This window comes from Hemitrygon akajei, chromosome 10 (assembly GCF_048418815.1).
Source record: "Hemitrygon akajei chromosome 10, sHemAka1.3, whole genome shotgun sequence".
Lineage (NCBI taxonomy): Eukaryota > Metazoa > Chordata > Chondrichthyes > Myliobatiformes > Dasyatidae > Hemitrygon > Hemitrygon akajei.
This window is the reverse complement of record NC_133133.1, coordinates 128,745,994-128,766,963: the sequence shown is the minus strand read 5'-3', so window position 1 is coordinate 128,766,963 and position 20,970 is coordinate 128,745,994. Positions and strand designations below refer to the sequence as shown.

At 43.7% G+C, this 20,970-nt stretch overlaps 1 protein-coding gene across 4 annotated transcripts in view; it reads left to right on the top strand.

The window, feature by feature from the left end:
• dgki (diacylglycerol kinase, iota) overlaps window positions 1-20,970 on the top strand; it is a 233,394-nt gene that overhangs the window by 137,681 nt on the left and 74,743 nt on the right. For all 4 annotated transcript variants that reach the window (XM_073058951.1, XM_073058953.1, XM_073058952.1 and 1 more), the window contains 2 exons: window positions 9,074-9,211; window positions 14,283-14,361. In XM_073058951.1, the coding sequence (XP_072915052.1) occupies window positions 9,074-9,211; window positions 14,283-14,361 (217 nt within the window). The remainder of the gene's footprint in view (window positions 1-9,073; window positions 9,212-14,282; window positions 14,362-20,970) is intronic.

Sequence of the window (20,970 nt, the reverse complement as noted above, 5' to 3'; positions counted from 1 at the left end):
AATTGGCTCCAGTCAACCATCACTGAAGGACTTACGTGTGTCCAGGACAAAGAAGCAGGCGGGAAAATCAACCCACTCTGCAAATGACCTTTTCCAGAAACCTCATTTTGGAAAGCACTATCAGGCTATTAAAACAAAAACTTCACGCCATCTTCAAAGTTTCTTTCCCCAGGCAGTTAATCTGATCAACCATTCGAGTTAGCACCCACCCTCCCCAATCTCCCTCTATTTGATTCTGATCTATTACCCCTGCCATTGTACTGTCAACACTTCTAACCAAATGTTATAATGCAGTTTACATTGTAAACACGTGCTGGTATTTGTACACATTCTATTCCAAATCCGTACTTTAAATGCTAACTTTATTTTTTAATATAATTCTTTATTCTTTATATTTGCTGAAAGTTGTCATTCCAACCATGACAGCAAATTCCTAATAAATGTAGACGTATATGGTGAATATGTTTGATCCTTCCAACCGCTCCCAGCGTTCAGTATTTTCCCTCCAGCTGCAGGTGATGCAACACCTGACCTGCCACCTGCTTTTACCATCCTGAGGCCTAAAAGCAACAACTTGTCAGCACTTCTTCCAGCCTGGTGCACTGAATTCGGCGCCCACCGTCTCCACTGGAGAAATCAGGCACGGATTGGATGGTCATTTTGTGGAGCTCTGCAGAGGATCCACAGTACTGACCCTGAAGCCCGTCTCCTTTATTCTTCGTCCCTCTCGCTCTCCTGCACCGTCGCAGTGAGGCCAACAGCAGGCTGGAGGACCAGCAGCCCTCTTTCCATCCCGGGACAACACCTCCTTCAGGACATAATATTGTCCTCCAGGTCTTCTGCTTTCCTCCCACAGCTGAAAGGTGGACCAATTTGGTGGGTTAATTGGTCATTGTAAATGGTCCCGTAACTAGGCTGGGCATTGCTGGGTGGCGCAGCACAAAGGGCCTACTCCACGCTATATCTCAATAAATAAATAAATTTCCCAACCTTGATCCATTTGATCTTGCCCTATCAGAGGTATTCCCATCACCCTGTCCCTCTCTCCCTCACCTTCTCTGCTACTGAAAACTCACTTGTTTTCTCTCGCTCTCTCTTTCCCAGCTCTGATGAAGAGTCCCAGGCCTGAAACATGACCTCTGCTTTTCCATCCACAGCTATACCTGACCCACTCAGTGTTTCTGGTGCTGTTATGGGAGGATGGGGCTGGGACACCCTACACCTGTCAGCAGTCAGCCAGCGAGAGGGGGGTTCTGCGGACAGCCGTTGGCAGCAGCTGCTAAAGCTGGGACTGTGTCAGCAGAAGTGGGCTCAGTGCAGGTGGTCGCTAGTTTACTGGGGGGGCTGCGAAACAAGAAAACCTCCTGTCTCGTGACTCTCCATAACACGAAGCAACTTCACCTGCGTGTGTCATAAAGAGGGTCCAGAGGAAGTTCACGAGAATGATCTGGAAGTGAAAGAGTTAATGTATGAGGAACGTATGATGGCTCCAGACCCATACTCACTACAGTTTAGCGTAATGGGCGGGGGGATCTGATTGAAACCTACTGAATACCTAAACAGAGTGGGCATGGAGCAGATGATTACTATAGTAGGCGAATCTAGGACCAGAGGGCAGAATGGAAGGACGTCCCATTACAGCAGAGATGAGGAGGAATTTCTTCAGCCAAAGGATGGTGGATCTGTGGAATTCATTGCCACAAGCAGTATTGGAGGCTAACCGCTGGGTAAATTTAAAGCAGTGATTGATAGGTTCTTGATTAGTAAGGGTGTCAAGGGTAACGGGGGGGGGGGGGGGGGAAGGCAGGAAAATGGGGTTGAGAGGGATCATCAGTCATGATCGAATGGTGGAGCAGACAAGATGGGCCTAATAGCCTACTTCTGTTCCTGTGTATTATGGTTTTTTTTAATAAGATGCAAGTTTGGGAAAAAATTTTAATTTTGTATTCATTTCTCCAGATTGTTTCCATCAGAGTGAGTTTTTGTTCTGTACCTCATATTTTTTTGGTAGTGATTTGTGAATTCTAGCAGGCAGACATCCTGTAACCTGAACAATGGTGACGTGGGGGTTTCCTGTAGTTACTTAGTAACGGGAACTGGCATGCTGAGGTACAAAGTTCGAAGGCAGGAGTGGGCAAATGAAGCAAATTGCATAGCACTGATGGCAGTAACTACCTGAATGTCCTATCATGTTCTGCACATTGAGACTCCCCTTGCCACCTCAGTTCCAGCAAAACTGAAAATCAGCTCCACAGCCACAAACTTACGTCCAGCCCTGAGGTGATGGAGGACCCAAGGCAGTACCGAGCTCTTGTTCTGATGCACAATAACGCCCTGATAATCTGCCTCGCTGGGATTTTAGTGATGGTGGAGCAGCAGATTCTCCAGACTGTTGGATGTTACTTCTGGTAATACCCAAATACACTGTTGCTACACTTTCTTTTTAAACAGGGAGTAGTATAATATCTTGTCCAATGAACACAGTGTTCAAACAAACAAGCCTTGGCCCCAGCCATAAACCCATGTACATTACTGACCGCCAGTCCAACACCCTTCACTCTCTCAATCCCCACTCCAGTACCCCTCATGCTCCCAATCCCCACTGCAATACTCCTTACACTCTGGACCTGCACCTCAACATCCCTCACTCTCTCAATCCCCACTTCAACACCCCTCACTCACTGGACCCCCACTCCAATATGTACCCCAAACACTCTGGATCCCCACTCCAATACCCCTCACACTCTGGATCCCCACTCCAATACCCCTCACACTCTGGATCCCCACTCTATTACCCCTCACACTCTGGATCCCCACTCCAATACCCCTCACACTCTGGATCCCCACTCTAATACCCCTCACACTCTGAATCCCCACTCCAATAACCCTCACACTCTGGTTCCCCACATCTACAGAACCTCTAGTGTTACGAATTCTGTTTGATTGTTCAGGCCACTGTAGTCAGTTGGTTCACTCACATTGGCTGCCTCAACGGCGCAAACTGTTTGGCAATAGGTCACTTGTTGTCATAACAAGCCAATGCCCCTTTAGCCCCCAGAGAGGGTATCATCATTGCGAGTCAGCAAGAGAGCCGAGTAGTGGAGATGAGAACTGTTGACTGGATTTTATTTCCACAGTTCTGGTCATTCTCTCTAGGTATAACGCAGCAGTAGACCAGTACTGGGCAAGGATTAGTGAGACTCTCTGAACCACCGAACCGTGACTGACAATGTAGAGGGGACTGGTACCTGGCACTTCATTGCCAGTGGATAGTATTAATCAGGCCTCATACTTCATTAGCACAGCTTTGAAACTGATATAAACCTTAACGTTCCCCTTCCTGAGCTCCACAGTCTTGCTGATATTGAGTACAGAATTGTTGTAGTGGCATCACTCAACCAGCCTGTCTGTCTCAGTCTACTCTTTAGCTGGGTTTCTGGGACCTGGAGATAGCAGCCACTCTGTATCACAGCTGATCAAACAGCTACCTCGCATCTTCAGTGATCCAGGTTTAATCCCAATCTCTTCTACTGTCTGTGTGGACTTTGCATGATCTCCTCAAGGGCTTCCCCCTAGTTTCCTCTTGCATCCCAAAAAGATATGGATGGTTAACTGCCCACTGTAATGGCTCCTAATGTGGAGGTGAGTGATAGAATCTGGGGAGGGTTGTTGTGAATGTTGGGCTGGTTCTCCAAAAAGTTTAGTGTGGGCGGGTGGTTGATAGTAATCATAGACCTGGTGGGCCGTTTCCAAGCTGCATGATGAAGATTAGTTTTATTTGTCACATGTACATGGAGGCATCAAAACATAGTGAAGTTCATCATTAGTGTCAATGACCGAGGATGTGCTGGGAGTGGTCTGCCAGCGGTAACAACTTACTACCCCTAACCCGTACATCTCTGGTACATGGGAGGAAACCCACACGCTCATGGAGAATGTACAATCTCCATGCAGACAGTGCTAGAAATTGAACCCCAATCGCTGTTTGCTGGCGCTGTGAAGCATAGCGTGAATGGCTGCGTTATCATGCAGCCCACCACCGGGTGTACAAGATAGGTTTAGAATTAGGGAAGCCTTTCAATGATATGTTAACAAGAAACTCCTGCGTGCAGTGAGTGGCAGTAACTTGGAGTCATATTGCACAAACAGTGATTGATTGCCAATTTCAAATCCGATCATGATGCAGAATTATCGAACAAAGGCATAGGTCAAGGATACGGTGTTAAATCAGCAAAGATCTCACTGACTGGTGAAAAAGGCTTTGTCGACCTACCCCATATGCTATTACTACATTTTCACAGAAGGATTTGTTCCAGATATTTTTGTTACTATTTTTTTCAGCTGGTTCTTTCAGGGATTATTTTACAAGCTTTGATAGTGGAAGAATTAATCCAACTCTCAATGGAATAAAAGCCTCTTTCTTTATCTAAAACTGATATTGTCGAAGTAAAGTCTGTTTTAATAGTGCGCGAGATATTTGCTTCAAAAGAGAGCTATCATCTGATATAAGAACCTAAACCAGCTTCAGAAAGACCAGAGGTGCTAAATGGTTCATTTAACATACACTTGAAACAAAGAGTTCCTAGTTTCCATTGCTGTAGATTTGATTACCCTATGTAACTGCCCAACATATGATGGTACTTTAATAGTAGAGACGATAGAGGGCTTTTTTGATGGAGTATTAAGAAAGCTATTTCTAGAAATTTGACATTTCTATTCCAAGTCTGCTTGTATGTGTTTTGTTACTTCTAAGCAATTCCGTGTAACCCCTTACTTGTCTCTAGTTTCTGGTAAGGTGGGACAATGCCAAAGCTGATAGTGCCAGAGTCTCATGGTACTAGAGACCTGGGATCATTCCTGTGACTTCAAACTCTGTGTTTGCAAAGTTTACGTGTACTCCGTGGCCACATGAGTTTCCTCCATGTAGTCCGGTTTCCTCCCATGCCCCAAAAATGTGTGGGTCGATAGGTTAACTGGCCATTGTAACTCACCCCTAGTGTGTAGGTGAGTGGTGGGATCTTGAGGAGGAGAGCAGAGGAAGATCTGGGGAGAATAAAATGGGAATTATTGTAGGACATGCAACATCGAACCTTACAGCACAGTGCAAAATCTTCAGCTCACAATGTTCTGCTGACCTTTTAACCTTCTCTAAAATCAATCTGACTCTTCCCTCCTACATAGCTCTCCTTTTTTTTCTATCTTCCATGTGCCCATCTAAGAGTTTCTGAAATGCCCTCGATGTACGTAGCTCTATCATCATGCTGCCAGGACATACTCTGTGTAAAAAATAATATACTTCTGACATCCCCCCCCCCCCCCCCCCACCATGCTTTCCTCCAATCACTCTAAAATGATGCTCCCCTCATTTTAGCTATTTCCACATCGGGAATAATTGTCTCTCCCTATCTGCTCAATCTATGCCCTTGTATGCCTCTATCAAGTCACCTCTCATCCTCATTCACTCCAGACAGAGAAGCCCTAGCTCAATCAATTTATCCTTGTGAAACATGCTCTCTAGTTTGGATTATGCTAACTGATTAGGATTAGCTGATGACTCAATGGGTTCACTGCTCAACTCTCTGCATGTGTATCGAAAGCAATTGTGGGAGATTGGAAAAAAGAAGAAAGGAAAAAGACTTGTTGGAAAAGGCTCTTCACTAGTCCACACAGGAGGTGTGTCATTTGTTATGTCAGAATCCTTTGTTCTATCAGGGAACAGAAAAGTGTTTTGAAATTTTGTGGGCGAGGGAGACGGTTAGTGGATTGTTGGGAGAAGTCACAAGGAAAGATGGGTTGAATAACCAATGTACAATGCCTTGAAAAGTATTCAGCTCCCACATTTTACTGTCGGATTTTCCAAATTTAAAATATATTGAATTAGGATTTTTGAGCTAATCTACAAAACATTGTGTATTGCGTCAAATCAAAAGAAAAATTCCAAAACCTGTCAACAGGTAACTAAAAATTAAAAGCCAAAATTGTGAGATTCATCCCCTTTGTAATTACTACGGTAACTTGACTCAGGTGCAATATTGAATATTACCTTACCAACTCACCCAAATTTGTTGATGTAGAAAATTGGAGGATCACCTGTTTTCAATGCATTCATAAGAATAAGTACCCCCTCTCTCTGTAAGGTCCATCAGTACGGTAGATTTTCAACAGAGCAAACCAAAATGAAGACAAAAGGACATTCAAGACAAGTCAGGGAAAAGATAATAGAGGTGCACAGGTCTGGGGAAGGGTATAAGACCTTCACAAAGGCACTGAACATACCTGGGAGTTTAGTGCAGTCCATTGGTGGGGAAAAATATGAAATCATAGCCACTTCGACTAGATCAGTGCGTCTCTCTAAACTTTGCCGCTGTAAAATGGCACTTATAAGAAGGGCTACTATGATGTCAGCAGTCACTCTGAGTGAACAGCGGAAGTCAGTGGCTGCAACTGGAAATGAAGTTCAGGACTCCACAATCTTTTAAGGCCTTCCACAAAAGAGTATGGAAGAGTGACAAGAAAAAAGCCCTGGCTAAAAAAGTATATTCTTGCCCATCAATACATTGCAAAACATTGCTTAGAAGTTACTTTAAAGATGTGGAAGAAGGTCTTGTGATTGGATGAGACTAAAGTGGAAATTCTTGGCCTCAACACTAAGTAATATCTAATACTGCACATCAGTCAGGTTACAGCATCTCTGCTATAAAGAATGGTGGAGGGATACTGGAGGGGGGTGATGCTTTTCAGCAGCAGGGACTGGAAATCTGGTCAGTATTGATGGGAAGAGGAATGCTGCTAAATACAGAGAGATCCTGGATAATAACCTGCTAGCCTCTGCCAGAAAGCTTAAGCTCAGGTGGAAGTTACTCCAGAGGAAAGATGGAGTGGGTTCAAATAAAGAAAATTGATGTCCTTGGGTGGCACAGTCAGAGTCCTGACCATAACCTAATCGAACATCTCTGGCAAGACCTCAAGATTGCTGTCCACCGCCACTCCCCAGCTAACCTGGGACAACTTGAACAGTTTTGCAAGGAGGTATAGGCAAATCTTGCTCCATCATGTTGTGCATGTTAATGAAAAAGACTACTGGCCATAGTAGCTGTGAGAGATGGTTCAACTGAATATTGAGCAAAGCAGGGTGATGAATACTTTTGAACTGCTGACATTTCAGTTTTTGAATTTTTAGTTTTTTATTTACAATTTCCCCTGTTTTGGGGGCTCTACTTTGAAAAAAGGAGCACGGGATTCACAAATAAAAATTCTCAGTTAAATTGACCAAAATCCCTGATTGTAATACCCAGTGATATGAACAAAGGGCTGGGGACTGAATTCTGTTACAAGGCACTGTAATTGTCCCTTGTGTAAGTGAGAGGTAGTACCTGAATGTGCATTGGAAGCTCCGTTCTAGACGGTGATGCGACCAGTCGGAATATGCTCCATGGGGTGGTTGATGGGAATGCAGGCAGAATCAGAATCAGGTCTATTATCACTAACATATGTCATGATTTTTGTTTTGTTAGTACAGGCATAGCAGATTACTGTAAATGACAATAACAAATAAATAATGCAAAAGAGGAGTAGTGAGGTAGTGATCTTGGATTCAGATCCATTCAGAAATCTGATGGTGGAGAGGAAGAAGCTGTTCCTAAAATGTTGAGTATTGGTCTTCATTCTCCTGTACCTCTTCCACAATGAGGAGAGGGCACATTGTAGGTGGTGAAGATCCTGAATAATGGATGCTTCCTTGTTGACAATGTCCTGGGCGGTGGGAGGATCTGCCCATGATGGAGCTGGCTGTTTTTGATCCTGTGCATTGGAGGCTCCATTCCAGACGATGGTGCAACCAGTCGGAATATGCTCCGTGGTACATCTGTAGAAATTTGCTACAGTCTTTGGTGACACGCCAAATCTCCTCAAACACCAAATGAAGTGTAGCTTCTGGCATGCCTTCGTTATGATGGCATCAATGTGGTGGCCTGAGATGTTGATGCCCAGAAACTTGAAGCTGGTTGCCCCTTTCACTGCTGACCCCTCGGTGAGGACTGGTGTGTGTTCTCCAAACTTCCCTGACTTCCCATTAAATGGGATTAGTGTGTCAGGATGCTTGATGGGTTGGCACAGATTTGATGGGCTGAAAGGTCTATTCCTGTGCTATAACTCTCTGAGCCCAGACTCCACGTTAATATGCAGTAGGGAGTTGGTGAGTCAGGCGGCCTTCAATGGCTCAAGCTGCCCAAAGTGAAATTTGACCTCACCAGATTGCAAGGACTGTTACTTCAATGTGCAAAACCAGCCGCTGCTGTGTCTGTATTTGTTGTAGCATCTGACATTGCCAGTACTTCTGCAGTTCTGCTCTTTGGAAGATAGTGTTCCCAGACAGTATCTAACAGCACAGACAATGGGAAAGGTATGTGTAGTTGGTTTTGGACTGGGAGTCTGCTCAGATTAATATACAGGGTGCTTGTTTCTAGCAACTAAATGTTGTCTCACACTCCGCTTGCTTCACAAAATGTCCTCAGAAGATGATGTCAGCATTACTTACCATTGACCAAAGCCTTCAATGGAGAGCTGGTTCAGCTGGAATTGGTTTATTATTGTCACATGTACCCAGGTACAGTGAACAGCTTGTATACTGATCATACAGATCAAACAACAGCACAGTGCATTGAGGGTAGAACAAGGTAAAGTAAGAGAGTACTGAATTACAGAGAAAATGCAGCTCAGATTGACAAAAAGCTGCAAGATTATAATGAGGTAGATGTGAGGTCAAGAGTCTGTCCTATTGTACTAGGGAACCATTCAAGTGATTTATAACAGCAGGGTAGTTCACCTTGAGCCTGGTGGTTGGTGTTCAGGCTTTTGTATCTTCTGCCTGAAGGGAGAGGGGAGAATGTTTGGGGAGGGAGGGGTCTTTGATTACGTTGGCTGCTTTACTGAGGCAGTGAAATGTGTAGAGCGAGTTCCTGGAGATGAGGGTGGTTTCTATGATGTGCTGAGTGGGGCCCAAAAACTCTACAGTATTTTACGGTTCAGGGCAGTGCAGTTGCCATACCAAAGCTGTGATGTCTCTCTGCTGCAGGGGTACACAGATGAACCGGTCTCAAAGATTCTCTGCCATGTGGAGGAGGGTAATATTGTACAACTTGACCGCTGGAACCTTCAGCTTCAGAACAATCCCCATCTACCCCAGGATGACGCTGAGGAAGGGACTCAGAAGGTAACTGTAGCTGGTGACTTTCCTAAAGATTATTCAATGTTTTAACTTTTTCCTGGAATTTCCCTGATTAGTAATCTTACAGTGAGGCACAAGTTTCTACTGGAAACTAGTAGTAAAGCGTACGGGACAGGACCAGTAACACAGGTTATTCCTGATCTTGGGTGCTGTCTTTGTGGAGCCTGCAAGTTCTCTCTGTGACTGTGTGGGTTTCCTCCAGGTGCCCCAGTTTCCTCCCACATCCCAAGGGTGATCACTGTAAATTGGGAATTGGAAATGACCTGGAGTGTTGGGCCCATTTCTGTGCCCTGTCTCTCCACGACTTTTGCCAGGACCTGAAGGCTTGAGTTACATGGACAAGTTGAGAAGGTTAGGACTTTATTCCCTGGTGTGCAGAAGAATGAGGGGAGAAGAGTGGTTATAGACGGGTCATATTCTGCATGGAGATCGGTGACCAGTGGAGTACCTCAAGGATCTGTTCTGGGACCCTTACTCTTCGTAATTTTTATAAATGACCTGGATGAGGAAGTGGAGGGATGGGTTATTAAGTTTGCTGATGACACAAAGGTTGAAGCTGTTGTGGATAGTGTAGAGGGCTGTCGGAGGTTACAGTGGGACATTGATAGGATGCAAAACTGGGCTGAGAAGTGGCAGATGGAGTTCAACCCAGATAAGTGTGAAGTGGTTCATTTTGGTAGGTCAAATACGATGGCAGAATATAGTATTAATAGTAAGACTCTTGGCAGTGTAGAGGATCAGAGGGATCTTGGGGTCCGAGTCCATAGGACGCTCAAAGCAGCTGCGCAGGTTGACTCTGTGGTTAAGAAGGCGTATGGTGTATTGGCCTTCATCAATCGTGGAATTGAATTTAGAAGCCGAGAGGTAATGTTGCAGCTATATAAGACCCTGGTGAGACCCCATTTGGAGTACTGTGCTCAGTTCTGGTCACCTCACTACAGGAAGGATGTGGAAACCATAAAAAGGGTACAGAGGAGATTTACAAGGATGTTGCCTGGATTGGGGAGCATGCCTTATGAGAATAGGTTGAGTGAACTCGGCGTTTTCTCCTTGGAGCGACGGAGGATGAGAGGTGACCTGATAGATGTGTAAAAGATGATGAGAGGCATTGATTATGTGGATAGTCAGAGGCTTTTTCCCAGGGCTGAAATGGTTGCCACAAGAGGACCCAGGTTTAAGGTTCTGGGGAGTAGGTACAGAGGAGATGTCAGGGTTAAGTTTTTTACTCAGAGAGGGGTGAGTGCGTGGAATGGGCTGCCAGTGACAGTGGGGGCAGATACGATAGGGTCTTTTAAGAGACTTTTGGATAGGTACATGGAGTTTAGAAAAATAGAGGGCTATGGGAAAGCCTAGTAATTTCTAAAGTAGAGACATGTTTGACACAACTTTGTGGGCTGAAGGGCCTGTATTGTGCTGTAGGTTTTCTATGTTTCTATATTTAGATCTTATAGAAGTGTACAAAACTATGAGGGGTGTAGATAGGTTGAATATTGCAGGATTTTTTCCCTTGAGGTTGGCTGAGACTAGAACTAGAGGTCATAGGTTTACAGTGAAAGGTGAAATATTTAAGGGGAACCTGAGGGGAAACTTCATCACTTCGAGGGTGGAGTGCTTGTTGAATGAGCTGCCAACTGAAGTGGTAGGTATGGGTTCAATTGTACACTGAAGTAAAGTTTGGATAGGTATGTAGATGGGTGGTACGACAAACACAAGAAAATCCACAGACACTGGCAAAGTGGTGCTTGGATTTGTAGATAGATGGGACTAGGCTGACATAGACTAGATGGGCTGAAGGTCCTGTTTCTGTGCAGTAGTGCTGTATGAGTCTATGAATACGTCCAGTAAAACGAAAATTTAGTTTAGGTGTCACATAGCAATTGCTTGACTGTTTCACATCTCCATCAGGATTTGGACACTTTTAACTTGAGTAAGTGATGAGTGTTTGATTGACTGGGTGAAGTCAACTTGCTACTGGATGTGGGACAGTCACCCTCCATGGCTGCCCACTGTCCATTTTAATTCTTACATCTACATTGGTCGCCCATGTTCTACCAGGGATTGGGAGCCTCCGTGACAGAGGGAAGCGTGGAGGCATCTTCAGGCAACCACAAGCCATCTGGCTTCCCACCCCGTGTTGAGCAGTTCCAGTGGGAATGGTGATTGTTGTCAGCTTGTTAGTGACATGCAGACTGTCAGCCAGATTCACTTCAATACTTGTGCCGACCAAACATTTGAAAACACTCAAAAGTTTAGTGAGAACTGTGGTAAGCAGTGAAGAGTCGTGACAATAAAGTCGGTGACCTGAGAGGCACAGAATAATCAACAAGGTTTTACATTTATCTTGAAATATCACTGATGAGCTGTATGAATCCTCCCTGTTCTGGGACTGTGGTTTGTGAAAACTTGCAAAAAAAGGGGTTTAAGTGGTGGCTGATTTAATCTAATCTGACAAGATTACTGCTGAGATCACAGATACATTTAAAATAATAAGCCTTTATAGTAATCACTTAAGCTAAATGGACAGTGCAATTTTCTGAACTTGCTGTTCTAATCCCTATTACATTTAACCCTTGTGTTTTGGGCTTTGCAACACTTGGATTACATGTACCTATTATTAAATTGTAGTGGGCGGGCTTAAATTTAGCACAGCTTCAGACTGAGGAATGTACTTTATTACTGCCTTGCTTTGACTTCAGAATCCTGAGAGCTTTGTAATTAAGAGCTTCAGATGCTTTGACTTAATGATAGCGATGATTCATTGTTCGAGTCTTGAGATGTCAGAAGCTGCACGATCCTGTACCAGAGGCAGAATGAGCCTGTGGGACACTGTCATCTTGCTGACAATCTGTACTAAACCTCCCAATCTGTCATACACATCGAGGGATGCAGCACCTCAACAGGACTTTCTACCCGTCGAGTCCATGGTAACCCATTTACACTAACCTACATTAATCCCATAATGCACCTTCACTTCGTCCACAACTGGTGGGATTTCCTGGTTGCCAGAAATTTTTATTTTACCTCCTATTTCCAATCCAACATGTCGGTCCATAGGTCCCTCTACTGTCACAATAAGGTCAAACTCAAGTTGGAGGAGCAACACCTCATGTTCTGACTGGATAGCCTCCAACCTGATGGCATCAACACTGGTATCTCTAACCTCTGGTAATTTCTCTCTCCTCCCCTTTATCTCCTTTTCAGTGCCCCATTCTGGCCCCTCCATTATCTCTTCTCCTCGCCTGCCCATCGCCCTCTGGTGCCCTTTCTCCCAGGGTCCACTCTCTTACAGATTCCTCCTTCTTCAGCCCTTTCTATACCCTTTCCACTTATCACCCCCAGCTTCTCACTTCATCCCTCCACCCCCCCCCCCCCCCCCCGTAAACACCTACCTTCCCTCTCACCTGGCTTCACCCATCACCTGCTAGCTTGTACTCCTTCCCCACCTTCTTATTCTGGTTTCTGTCCCTTCCTTTCCACTCTTGATGAAGGGTCTCGGCCGGAAACATTGACTGTTCATTCCTCTCCATGGATGCTGCCAAAGGGCCTGTTTCTGTGCTGTACTTTACTATGACTCTATGACAGCTGCAGAGGTCAGCATTGAACCTGAGTTTCTATCTCTGCTGCTTGGCCCTCTTGGACAATTATTAAAATGTGATTGAATATGTTCCTTCCAATCCCAGCTCCTCGCTCATACATACAGCAACTTACATACCTCTGAGGTAATTTGTTGTAAGACCATAAGACATAGGAGCAGAATTAGGTCATTTGGCCCATCAAGTCTGCTCCACCATTCAATCATGGCTGATCCTTTCTTTCCCTCCTCAGCCTCACTCCCCGGCCTTCTCCCCGTAACCTTTGATGTCATGTCCAATCAAGAACTTATCAATCTCTGCCTTAAATACACCCAACAACCTGGCCTCCACAGCAGCCTGTGGTAATAAATTCCACAAACTCACCACACTCTGGCTAAAGAAATTTCTCCACATCTCTGTTTTAAATGGACGTCCTTCTGTCCCTGAGACTGTGTCCTCGTGTTCTAGACTCCCCCACCCTGAAAACATCCTTTCTACAGCCACTCTGTCCAGGCCTTTCAACATTCCCCCTCATCCTTCAAAATTCCAGCAAGTACAGACCCAGACCTATCAAACGTTCCTGGTATGATAACCCTTTCACTCCCCGAAACATCCTCATGAACATCCTCTGGACCCTCTCCAATGCCAGTCAAGACTGTTCACGATACTCTAGGTGAGGCCTCACTAGCGCCTTATAAAGCCTCAGCATCACATCCTTGCTCTTCTATTCTAGACCTCCTGAAATGAATGCTAACATTGCATTTGCCTTCCTCACCACTGACTCTACTTGCAAGTTAACATTTAAGGTGTTCTGCACAAGGACTCTCATTCCCTTTGTATCTCAGGTTTTTGGATATTCTCCCCGTTTAAGAACGTAGTCCGCACATTTATTTCTACTACCAAAGTGCATGACTATGCATTTTCCAGCATTGTATTTCATTTGACACTTACGTCTAAGTCCTTCTGCATCCTACCCATTTCCTCAACACTATTTTCCCCTCCACCAATCTTTGTATCATCTGCAAACCTGGCAACAAATCCATCTATTCCATCATCTAAATCATTTATATACAGCATAAAAAGAAGTGGTCCCAACACCGAGCCCTGCAGAACACCACTAGTCACTGGCAACCAACCAGAAAAGGATCATTTTATTCCCACAGAAATGGCTTAGGGAAGTTATGAAGGGATATTAAGAGGAAGATTAGACTGAATTACAGAATTCAGAATAGGTGTTGTAAAATGGAATTTATACTATCAACTTTGGACAAAGCTTAATCACAGTTACCCTGAAAGCATGGTCAGTTAAATGTGGATAGAGTCACGTGGGTAGGCAAACACGATGTTACTCTAAACTTACTCTGTTGAGTATATGTATTTGGATGTGGCTTCTAGCTTCTGAGCTGAGCTTTCACAAATAGAGTGAAATTGCAGCCTCAGATCTGTCTCATACCAGTGCTCACTCACTCATTTTCTCTTCACAGCTCCCACTTGGTGTGTTTAACAATTACTTCAGTCTGGGCTTTGATGCCCATGTGACACTTGAATTCCACGAGTCTCGGGGTAAGTGCCATGTTCATGCAGGTTGCATGTGCACACGGTGAAAATGCATATATATGGATTGGCCAATCAGTGCAAACACATACACGTATAGATGTACAATATAAGCGCACACACATACACGTAAACAACACTTGAATTGCAGAAATAAGCAGATGGTAGCTCATTTGAACAGAAGGACACTGGATCTGAACCACTGGGATTTGAAGTTTGAACGTGTATCTTCATCTGACAGTTATCAGAAGTGTAAAGCGAATATTGGGTCTTTGTGTTTTGTGTTTCATGTGTATTAGAGCTTGACTTCATCTCAGGGGATTCTGCTCAATGTGTAGAAGCCTGACATAAGCACTCATGTGTAACTGTATGGCCTTGAATGTCAATGTATTGTGATAGCGAGGTAGGGTAGATTGTGTGCGGGTGTATATCCTACTGTACAAAAGTCTTATGCACACACACACACACACACACACACACATATATATAGGGTACATATACTGTCTATAGATAGGGACTTGTGTACAGTACTGTATTTATCAATATGGAGCAGAGAGAGAGTTTATAAATACGGCGGGAGCGAGGAATGTTGGGAATGGCGAGGTTGGAGGGCTGTGGGAAGGAGTGCCAGGGATAGAGGTTGGCATACCCATACCCAGCACTGAGACACCAGGCAAGGTCACTTGATTCCAAACGATTGGTTTATTGATCTTCACAGAAAATCTCTCTGGTGCTTCCCGCTCCCTCCCCTCTCCCTTCCCCTTTTCCCAACCATGATTCTCCCCTCTCTCTACTCCCTTCTTCTCAGTCCACAATAGAGACCCATATCAGAATCAGGTTTATCATCACTCACAAAAGAAATTTGCTTCTTTTTGTGGCAGCAGTACAGTACAATGCATAAAATTACTACAGCACTGTTTGGAAGTCAAGGGCCCTAGCTATATACATGTGCCTTAGATTTTCACACAGTACTGAATGTGCATTAGGATAATTGAATTCTGCCAGTATACACCCACTCAGCAGCTACACATACACGCTCACAAACTCCTACAACGCCAGTGGCCAGCGAGGTAATTTTTGCAATAAACATTTAAGCATCCGCTTCCTTCCAGTTTGCAGCTACTGCTGATGTATTTGCCATTTATGTTTGCATGGATACCCGTACAGGTGCCAGTGTTCTCCTTTCAAAGAGCTTGAGTAACTCTGTATTCCCTCCTCAGCTTCCTTCACTCCAGAGAAAGCTGTCCCAGCCTATCCAGTCTCTGTTTCTAACTCAAGCCCTCTAGTCCCAGCGTCATCCCTGTGAATCGTGTATGGAATCCACTCTAACTCTACTCACATCTTCCTTTAGTAAGGCAAGCAGAGCAGCACACAACAGTCCAGGTCTTGTACGATGTCCCAACTTCTGTACGCAGTCCCCTAACTGCAGAAGGCAAGCATGCCATAGCCTTTCACCAACCTGTCAGTACTTTTAGGGAATTATGTACTTGTTCTCTAGTTCTACAGTGCTCCCCAGGGCCCTTCCATGCACTGTGTATATCCTACTCTAGCTTAACTTCCCCAAAATGCATCACTTTACATTTGTCTGAGCTAGAGCAGGCTAATAGGTCAGCACAGTGTTGTGGGCCAAAGAGCCTGTGCCGTGCTGTAGTGTTCTTTGTTCTAAGTACCAAAGGCCATTCCCTTTCCAAATTTCCCAGTTAATCTACATCAGTATAACATAGGAGGGTGGTTACATGCCCCTAGGGGGCATTCGGGGAGATAGAAGTCTTCGGTGAGGTGTTCAAGATTCTTTGGGGGGAGGTGGCAAGCGATGCCCTAACTTGAGGCACGAGACCTGACAAACCATTGGTAGAGCAGGCACTTCCAACAGGAAGTACCATAGCTCTGCAGGCGGTGAAATCAAGCCGATCAGTGAACCTGCCAGCCCTGAGGATTCCTCTCGATGTGTTCAAAGTGACCTCGGCTTCATATGTGCAGTCAAAAGCCATCTTTGGGGATTATGAGACCTTACATGATTGGTCAATTGTACTAACTGGAATAGTATGAAGGTAGCTTGTCGAACACCAGCTCTGTCCTGACTAACATTCAGATTCCAATCTGAATCTTAGACAATGTAATTTTCGATGTGATTGCCTTCATCTCCGTCTCTCCGTTCATTTGCGTGGTGCTACCATCATTCCATCCATGTCAACTCACTGCCATCATCAACATCCAATAGGCATTCCCAATTTGTGTGAATCTTTTATTTTAATTTAGCCCTGTTAATGATGGATAAATATATAGGGGTGCAATCTTTATGAGTCTGAAGGCACTGAGGCTTTGAATTCTAATCCTGCTAAGAAACAGAAACTACAGAAAGTGCACCAATACAATGTTACATACCTGGAGTCTGGTTTTATTCCATTCCCGTCAGATTAGTGATACTCCATGTGTCTTATTTGTAATATTGTACTGTCTAATGAAACCATGAAACCATCAAGATGGCAGGAACACTTATGTAAAAGACTCCCTGAAAAGGCTACTTATGGTATCACTCAGTTCCTGAAGATGAAAGAAGCATTTGAAAAGTGTTGCACACTCGAGTCATTTGTCAAGAAAGCCAAGAATGTCCTTGATAGTGGTCTCATTGCTTTATATAACATTTCCAAAATGACGGCAAAGTGTGGAAAATCTCATTCAACTGGTGAAAGATTAATAATGCCTGCTGTATCTGCTGTGCTCACCGCTGTTCTCAAAACGGAAACCAGTATTTTAGAATAATTTTCTCTGAGTAATAAACTCTGTAGCTTGTTGTGTTGACAAAATGAGTGAAGGCATGGAGTATCAACTAGGTACAGAGCTACAAAAAACAGAATTTGAGATACAACCGGATGAGTCAACTTTGTGAGACCATGAGGCATTGCTGATGGCATATGTACAGTTTATGAAAAATGGAAAAGTTTATGAAGAAATTCTCTGTCAAAAGACTGCTGCTTAAAACGTTTCCTTGATCTTTTTGACACTGTGGTTGAATTTTTGCTCAAAGTTGACAAGAGCTTGGGAAATAAGATTGAACTTCTACGTGGAGATGAGACATACCTAATGGCAAAATGAACAATCTAAATATGAAACTGCAGGGTGAGAATTTCAATTTAATCCAGACAAAAAGTGCAGTGTCCACTTTTATTAGATAATTGGAAATACATAAGTAAAACATTGGGAGAAGAATGTTCTCACAGTTTCCCTGCATGGAAGTATGGCACTCTCTTCACTGATGGTGATTTGCAAGAGTACTGCTTACACCTGTGTTGGCACGTGGCCAAGTAGTTAAGGCGTTCATCTAGTTATCTGAAGGTCGCTAGTTTGAACCTTGGCTGAGGCTCCATGTGTGTCCTTCAGCAAGGCACTTAACCACACATTGCTCTGTGATGACACTGGTGCCAAGCTGTATGGGTCCTAATGCCCTTCCCTTGGACAATATTGGTGGCGTGGAGAGGGGAGACTTGCAGCTTGGGCAACTACTGGTCTAACACAAAAAAAAACCTTGCCCAGGCTGCGCCCTGGAAACTTCCCAAGGCGCAAATCCATGGTCTATCAAGACTAATGGAGGCCTACACACACGCTTATTCCTGCAGTCACTGAAGAAGGATTTTCAGCATCAATTCAAGGATTTTGAACAATCTGGAAATTCCAGACTGTGTAATTAACCAATTTCTTTGCAAAGTGGAAGAACAGGAAGAGAGTTGCAAGAAGAAATTATTGAAATTCAGAATGATGAAGAAGCAAAAAAATGCTTTCCAAAAATGTCAGACTTTTGTGGTATGTGGCTACACTGTCATACAAAGTTTCCTGGCCTTTGGAGAAGTGCCAAACTGCATTTCCATCCTCCTACCTTGTTAAAAAAAGGCTTAAGTGCAGTAAACCACATACTCACAAAAAACAGAAACTGCTTGGACATTGTTACACGTGGGGACTTAAGGCTTTTGCTAACACAACTTGAACCAGATATATCAACTCTTGCTAAAAACTATCAAACTCAAGCATCACATTGATATCGAAGCTGCTGTACTGTGTAAGCTAGGTTTAAAGGCAAATAAAAATTTAAAGCAGTATCATTTTTCTCATGTTTGCATATGGTAGGCAAGTTTTTATACTCTGAGTGTGCCGGGAAGTATATTGTGCCTAAGAGGGTTATTGGCAAATAGGAAGGTGCTTTAGGGGAGTGTTGGCAAGTATGAAAATCCTTTACGGGGGCATTGGCTAAGAAAGGTTGGGAAACACTGACCTGGATCCTGTTATAACCTTAGACAACTTTCTTCACTGTCCACTGTACTACTAAACTTAGTGTCATCTGCAAAGTCCCTAATCATGCCACTAAATCCTCGTGCAGATCATTAAAATATAAGGCCATCAACAGAGGACTCTGCCCTGATCCCTGTGGCGCACCACTGTTCTCAAATCTCCATTCAGAAAGTCAAGCCCTCCATCACCACCTTTTGGCTCCCAATTTCATATTCAATTGGCTGTCACTTGTGATCAAAGGCTATCCTGTCTGGACCAGTCTCCCATGCAGGATCTTGCCAAAAACCATGCTAAAGTCCATGGAGATAATATCCTTGGTCCTCAGTCACCTGGGTCACTTCATCAAAAACTTAATCCAATTTGAAATTCAATTCATTATTGAAGTCCGTACTGTATAGGTCACCATATACTATCCTGCGAATAGTCTTCTTATAGGCATTCACAGTAGAACAAAGAAAGATAGTAGAATCCATGAAAACCTATACACAAAGACAGATCAAATAACCAATGTGCACAAGAAGACAAAACAACTACTGAGAACAGGAGAGTTGTAGAGTCCTGGAAAGTGAATCCACAGGGTGTGGAATCAGTTCAGTGTTGAGGTGAGTGAAGTTATCCACGCTGATTCAGGAACCTGATAGTTGAAGGGCAATAACTGTTTATGAACCTTGTGGTGTGGGATCTACTGCTCCTGTACCTACTTCTGATGGCAGCAGAGAGAAGAGAGCCTGATCTAGATGGTGGGTGCCATGAGATACAATTTACCACACACAGAGCCATGCTGACTTTCCCTGATCAGTCCTTTCCAAATGCTGATGTCTTCTCTTGCATAATCCCCTGAGGTAACTTTCCAATCATGAGTGCTAAACTCTGCAGCCTATAGTTCCCTGGCTTATCCCCAATGCCCTTCTTAAATAATAGCACTATTTTATCCACTTCCAGAGTTACACACACAAAATTCTGGAAGAACTCAGTAGGTCAGGCAGCATCTATGGAGGGGAATAAAGAGTCGATAAACAGAGAGTAAGAAGTGGAGATTTTTTAAATGCATTTATTTAAATGCTAGGAGCATTGTAAGAAAGGTGGATGAGCTTAGAACTCATATGGAAATATGATGATGTAGCTATTAGTGAAACATGGTTGCAGGAGGGGTGTGATTGGCAATTAATTATTCCTGGATTTCGTTGCTTCAGGTGTGATAGAATCAGAGGGGCAAGAGGGGGAGGTGTTGCATTGCTTGTCAGAGAAAATATTACAGCGGTGCTTTGACAGGATAGATTAGAGGGCTCATCTAGGGGACTATTTGGGTTTAACTGAGGAATGGGAAAGGTATAGTAACACTTACAGGGGTGTATTATAGACCACCTAATGGGGAGCGAGAATTGCAGGAGCAAATTTGTGAGGAGGTAGCAGATATTTGTAGTAAACACAAGGTTGTGATTGTGCGAGATTTTAATTTTCCACACATAGACTGGGAAGCCCATTCTGTAAAAGGGCTGAATGGTTTGGAGTTTGTAAAATGTGTGCAGGATAATTTTTTTTGCAGCAATACATAGAGTTACCAACTACAGAAGGGGCAGCGTTGGATCTCCTGTTAAGGAATGAGATAGGTCAGGTGACGGAGGTATGTGTTGGGGAGCACTTCGGGTCCAGTGATCACAATGACATTAGTTTCAATATAATTATGGAGAAGGATAGGTCTGGACCCAGGGTTGAGATTTTTGATTGGAGAAAGGCTCACTTTGAGGAGATGCGAAAGGATTTAGAAGGAATGGATTGGGACAATTTGTTTTATGGGAAGGATGTAATAGAGAAATGGAGGTCATTTAAAGGTGAAATTTTGAGAGTACAGAATCTTAATGTTCCTGTTAGGTTGAAAGAAAAGGTTAAAAGTTTGAGAGAGCCATGGTTTTCAAGGGATATTGGAAACTTGGTTCGGAGAAAGAGAGATACCTACAATAAATATAGGCAGCATGGAGTAAATGAGGTGCTTGAGGAATATAAGGAATGTAAAAAGAATCTTAAGAAAGAAATTAGAAAAGCTAAAAGAAGATATGAGGTTGCTTTGGCAAGTAAAGTGAAAATAAATCCAAAGGGTTTCTACAGTTATATTAATAGCAAAAGGATAGTGAAGGATAAAATTCGTCCCTTAAAGAATCAGATGGACAGCTATGTGTGGAGCTGAAAGAGATGGGGGAGATTTTGAACAATTTCTTTTCTTCGGTATTCACTGAGGAGAAGGATATTGAATTGTGTAAGGTAAGGGAAACAAGTAATGTGGTTATGGAAGCTATGATGATTAAAGATGAGGAAGTACTGGTGCTTTTAAAGAAT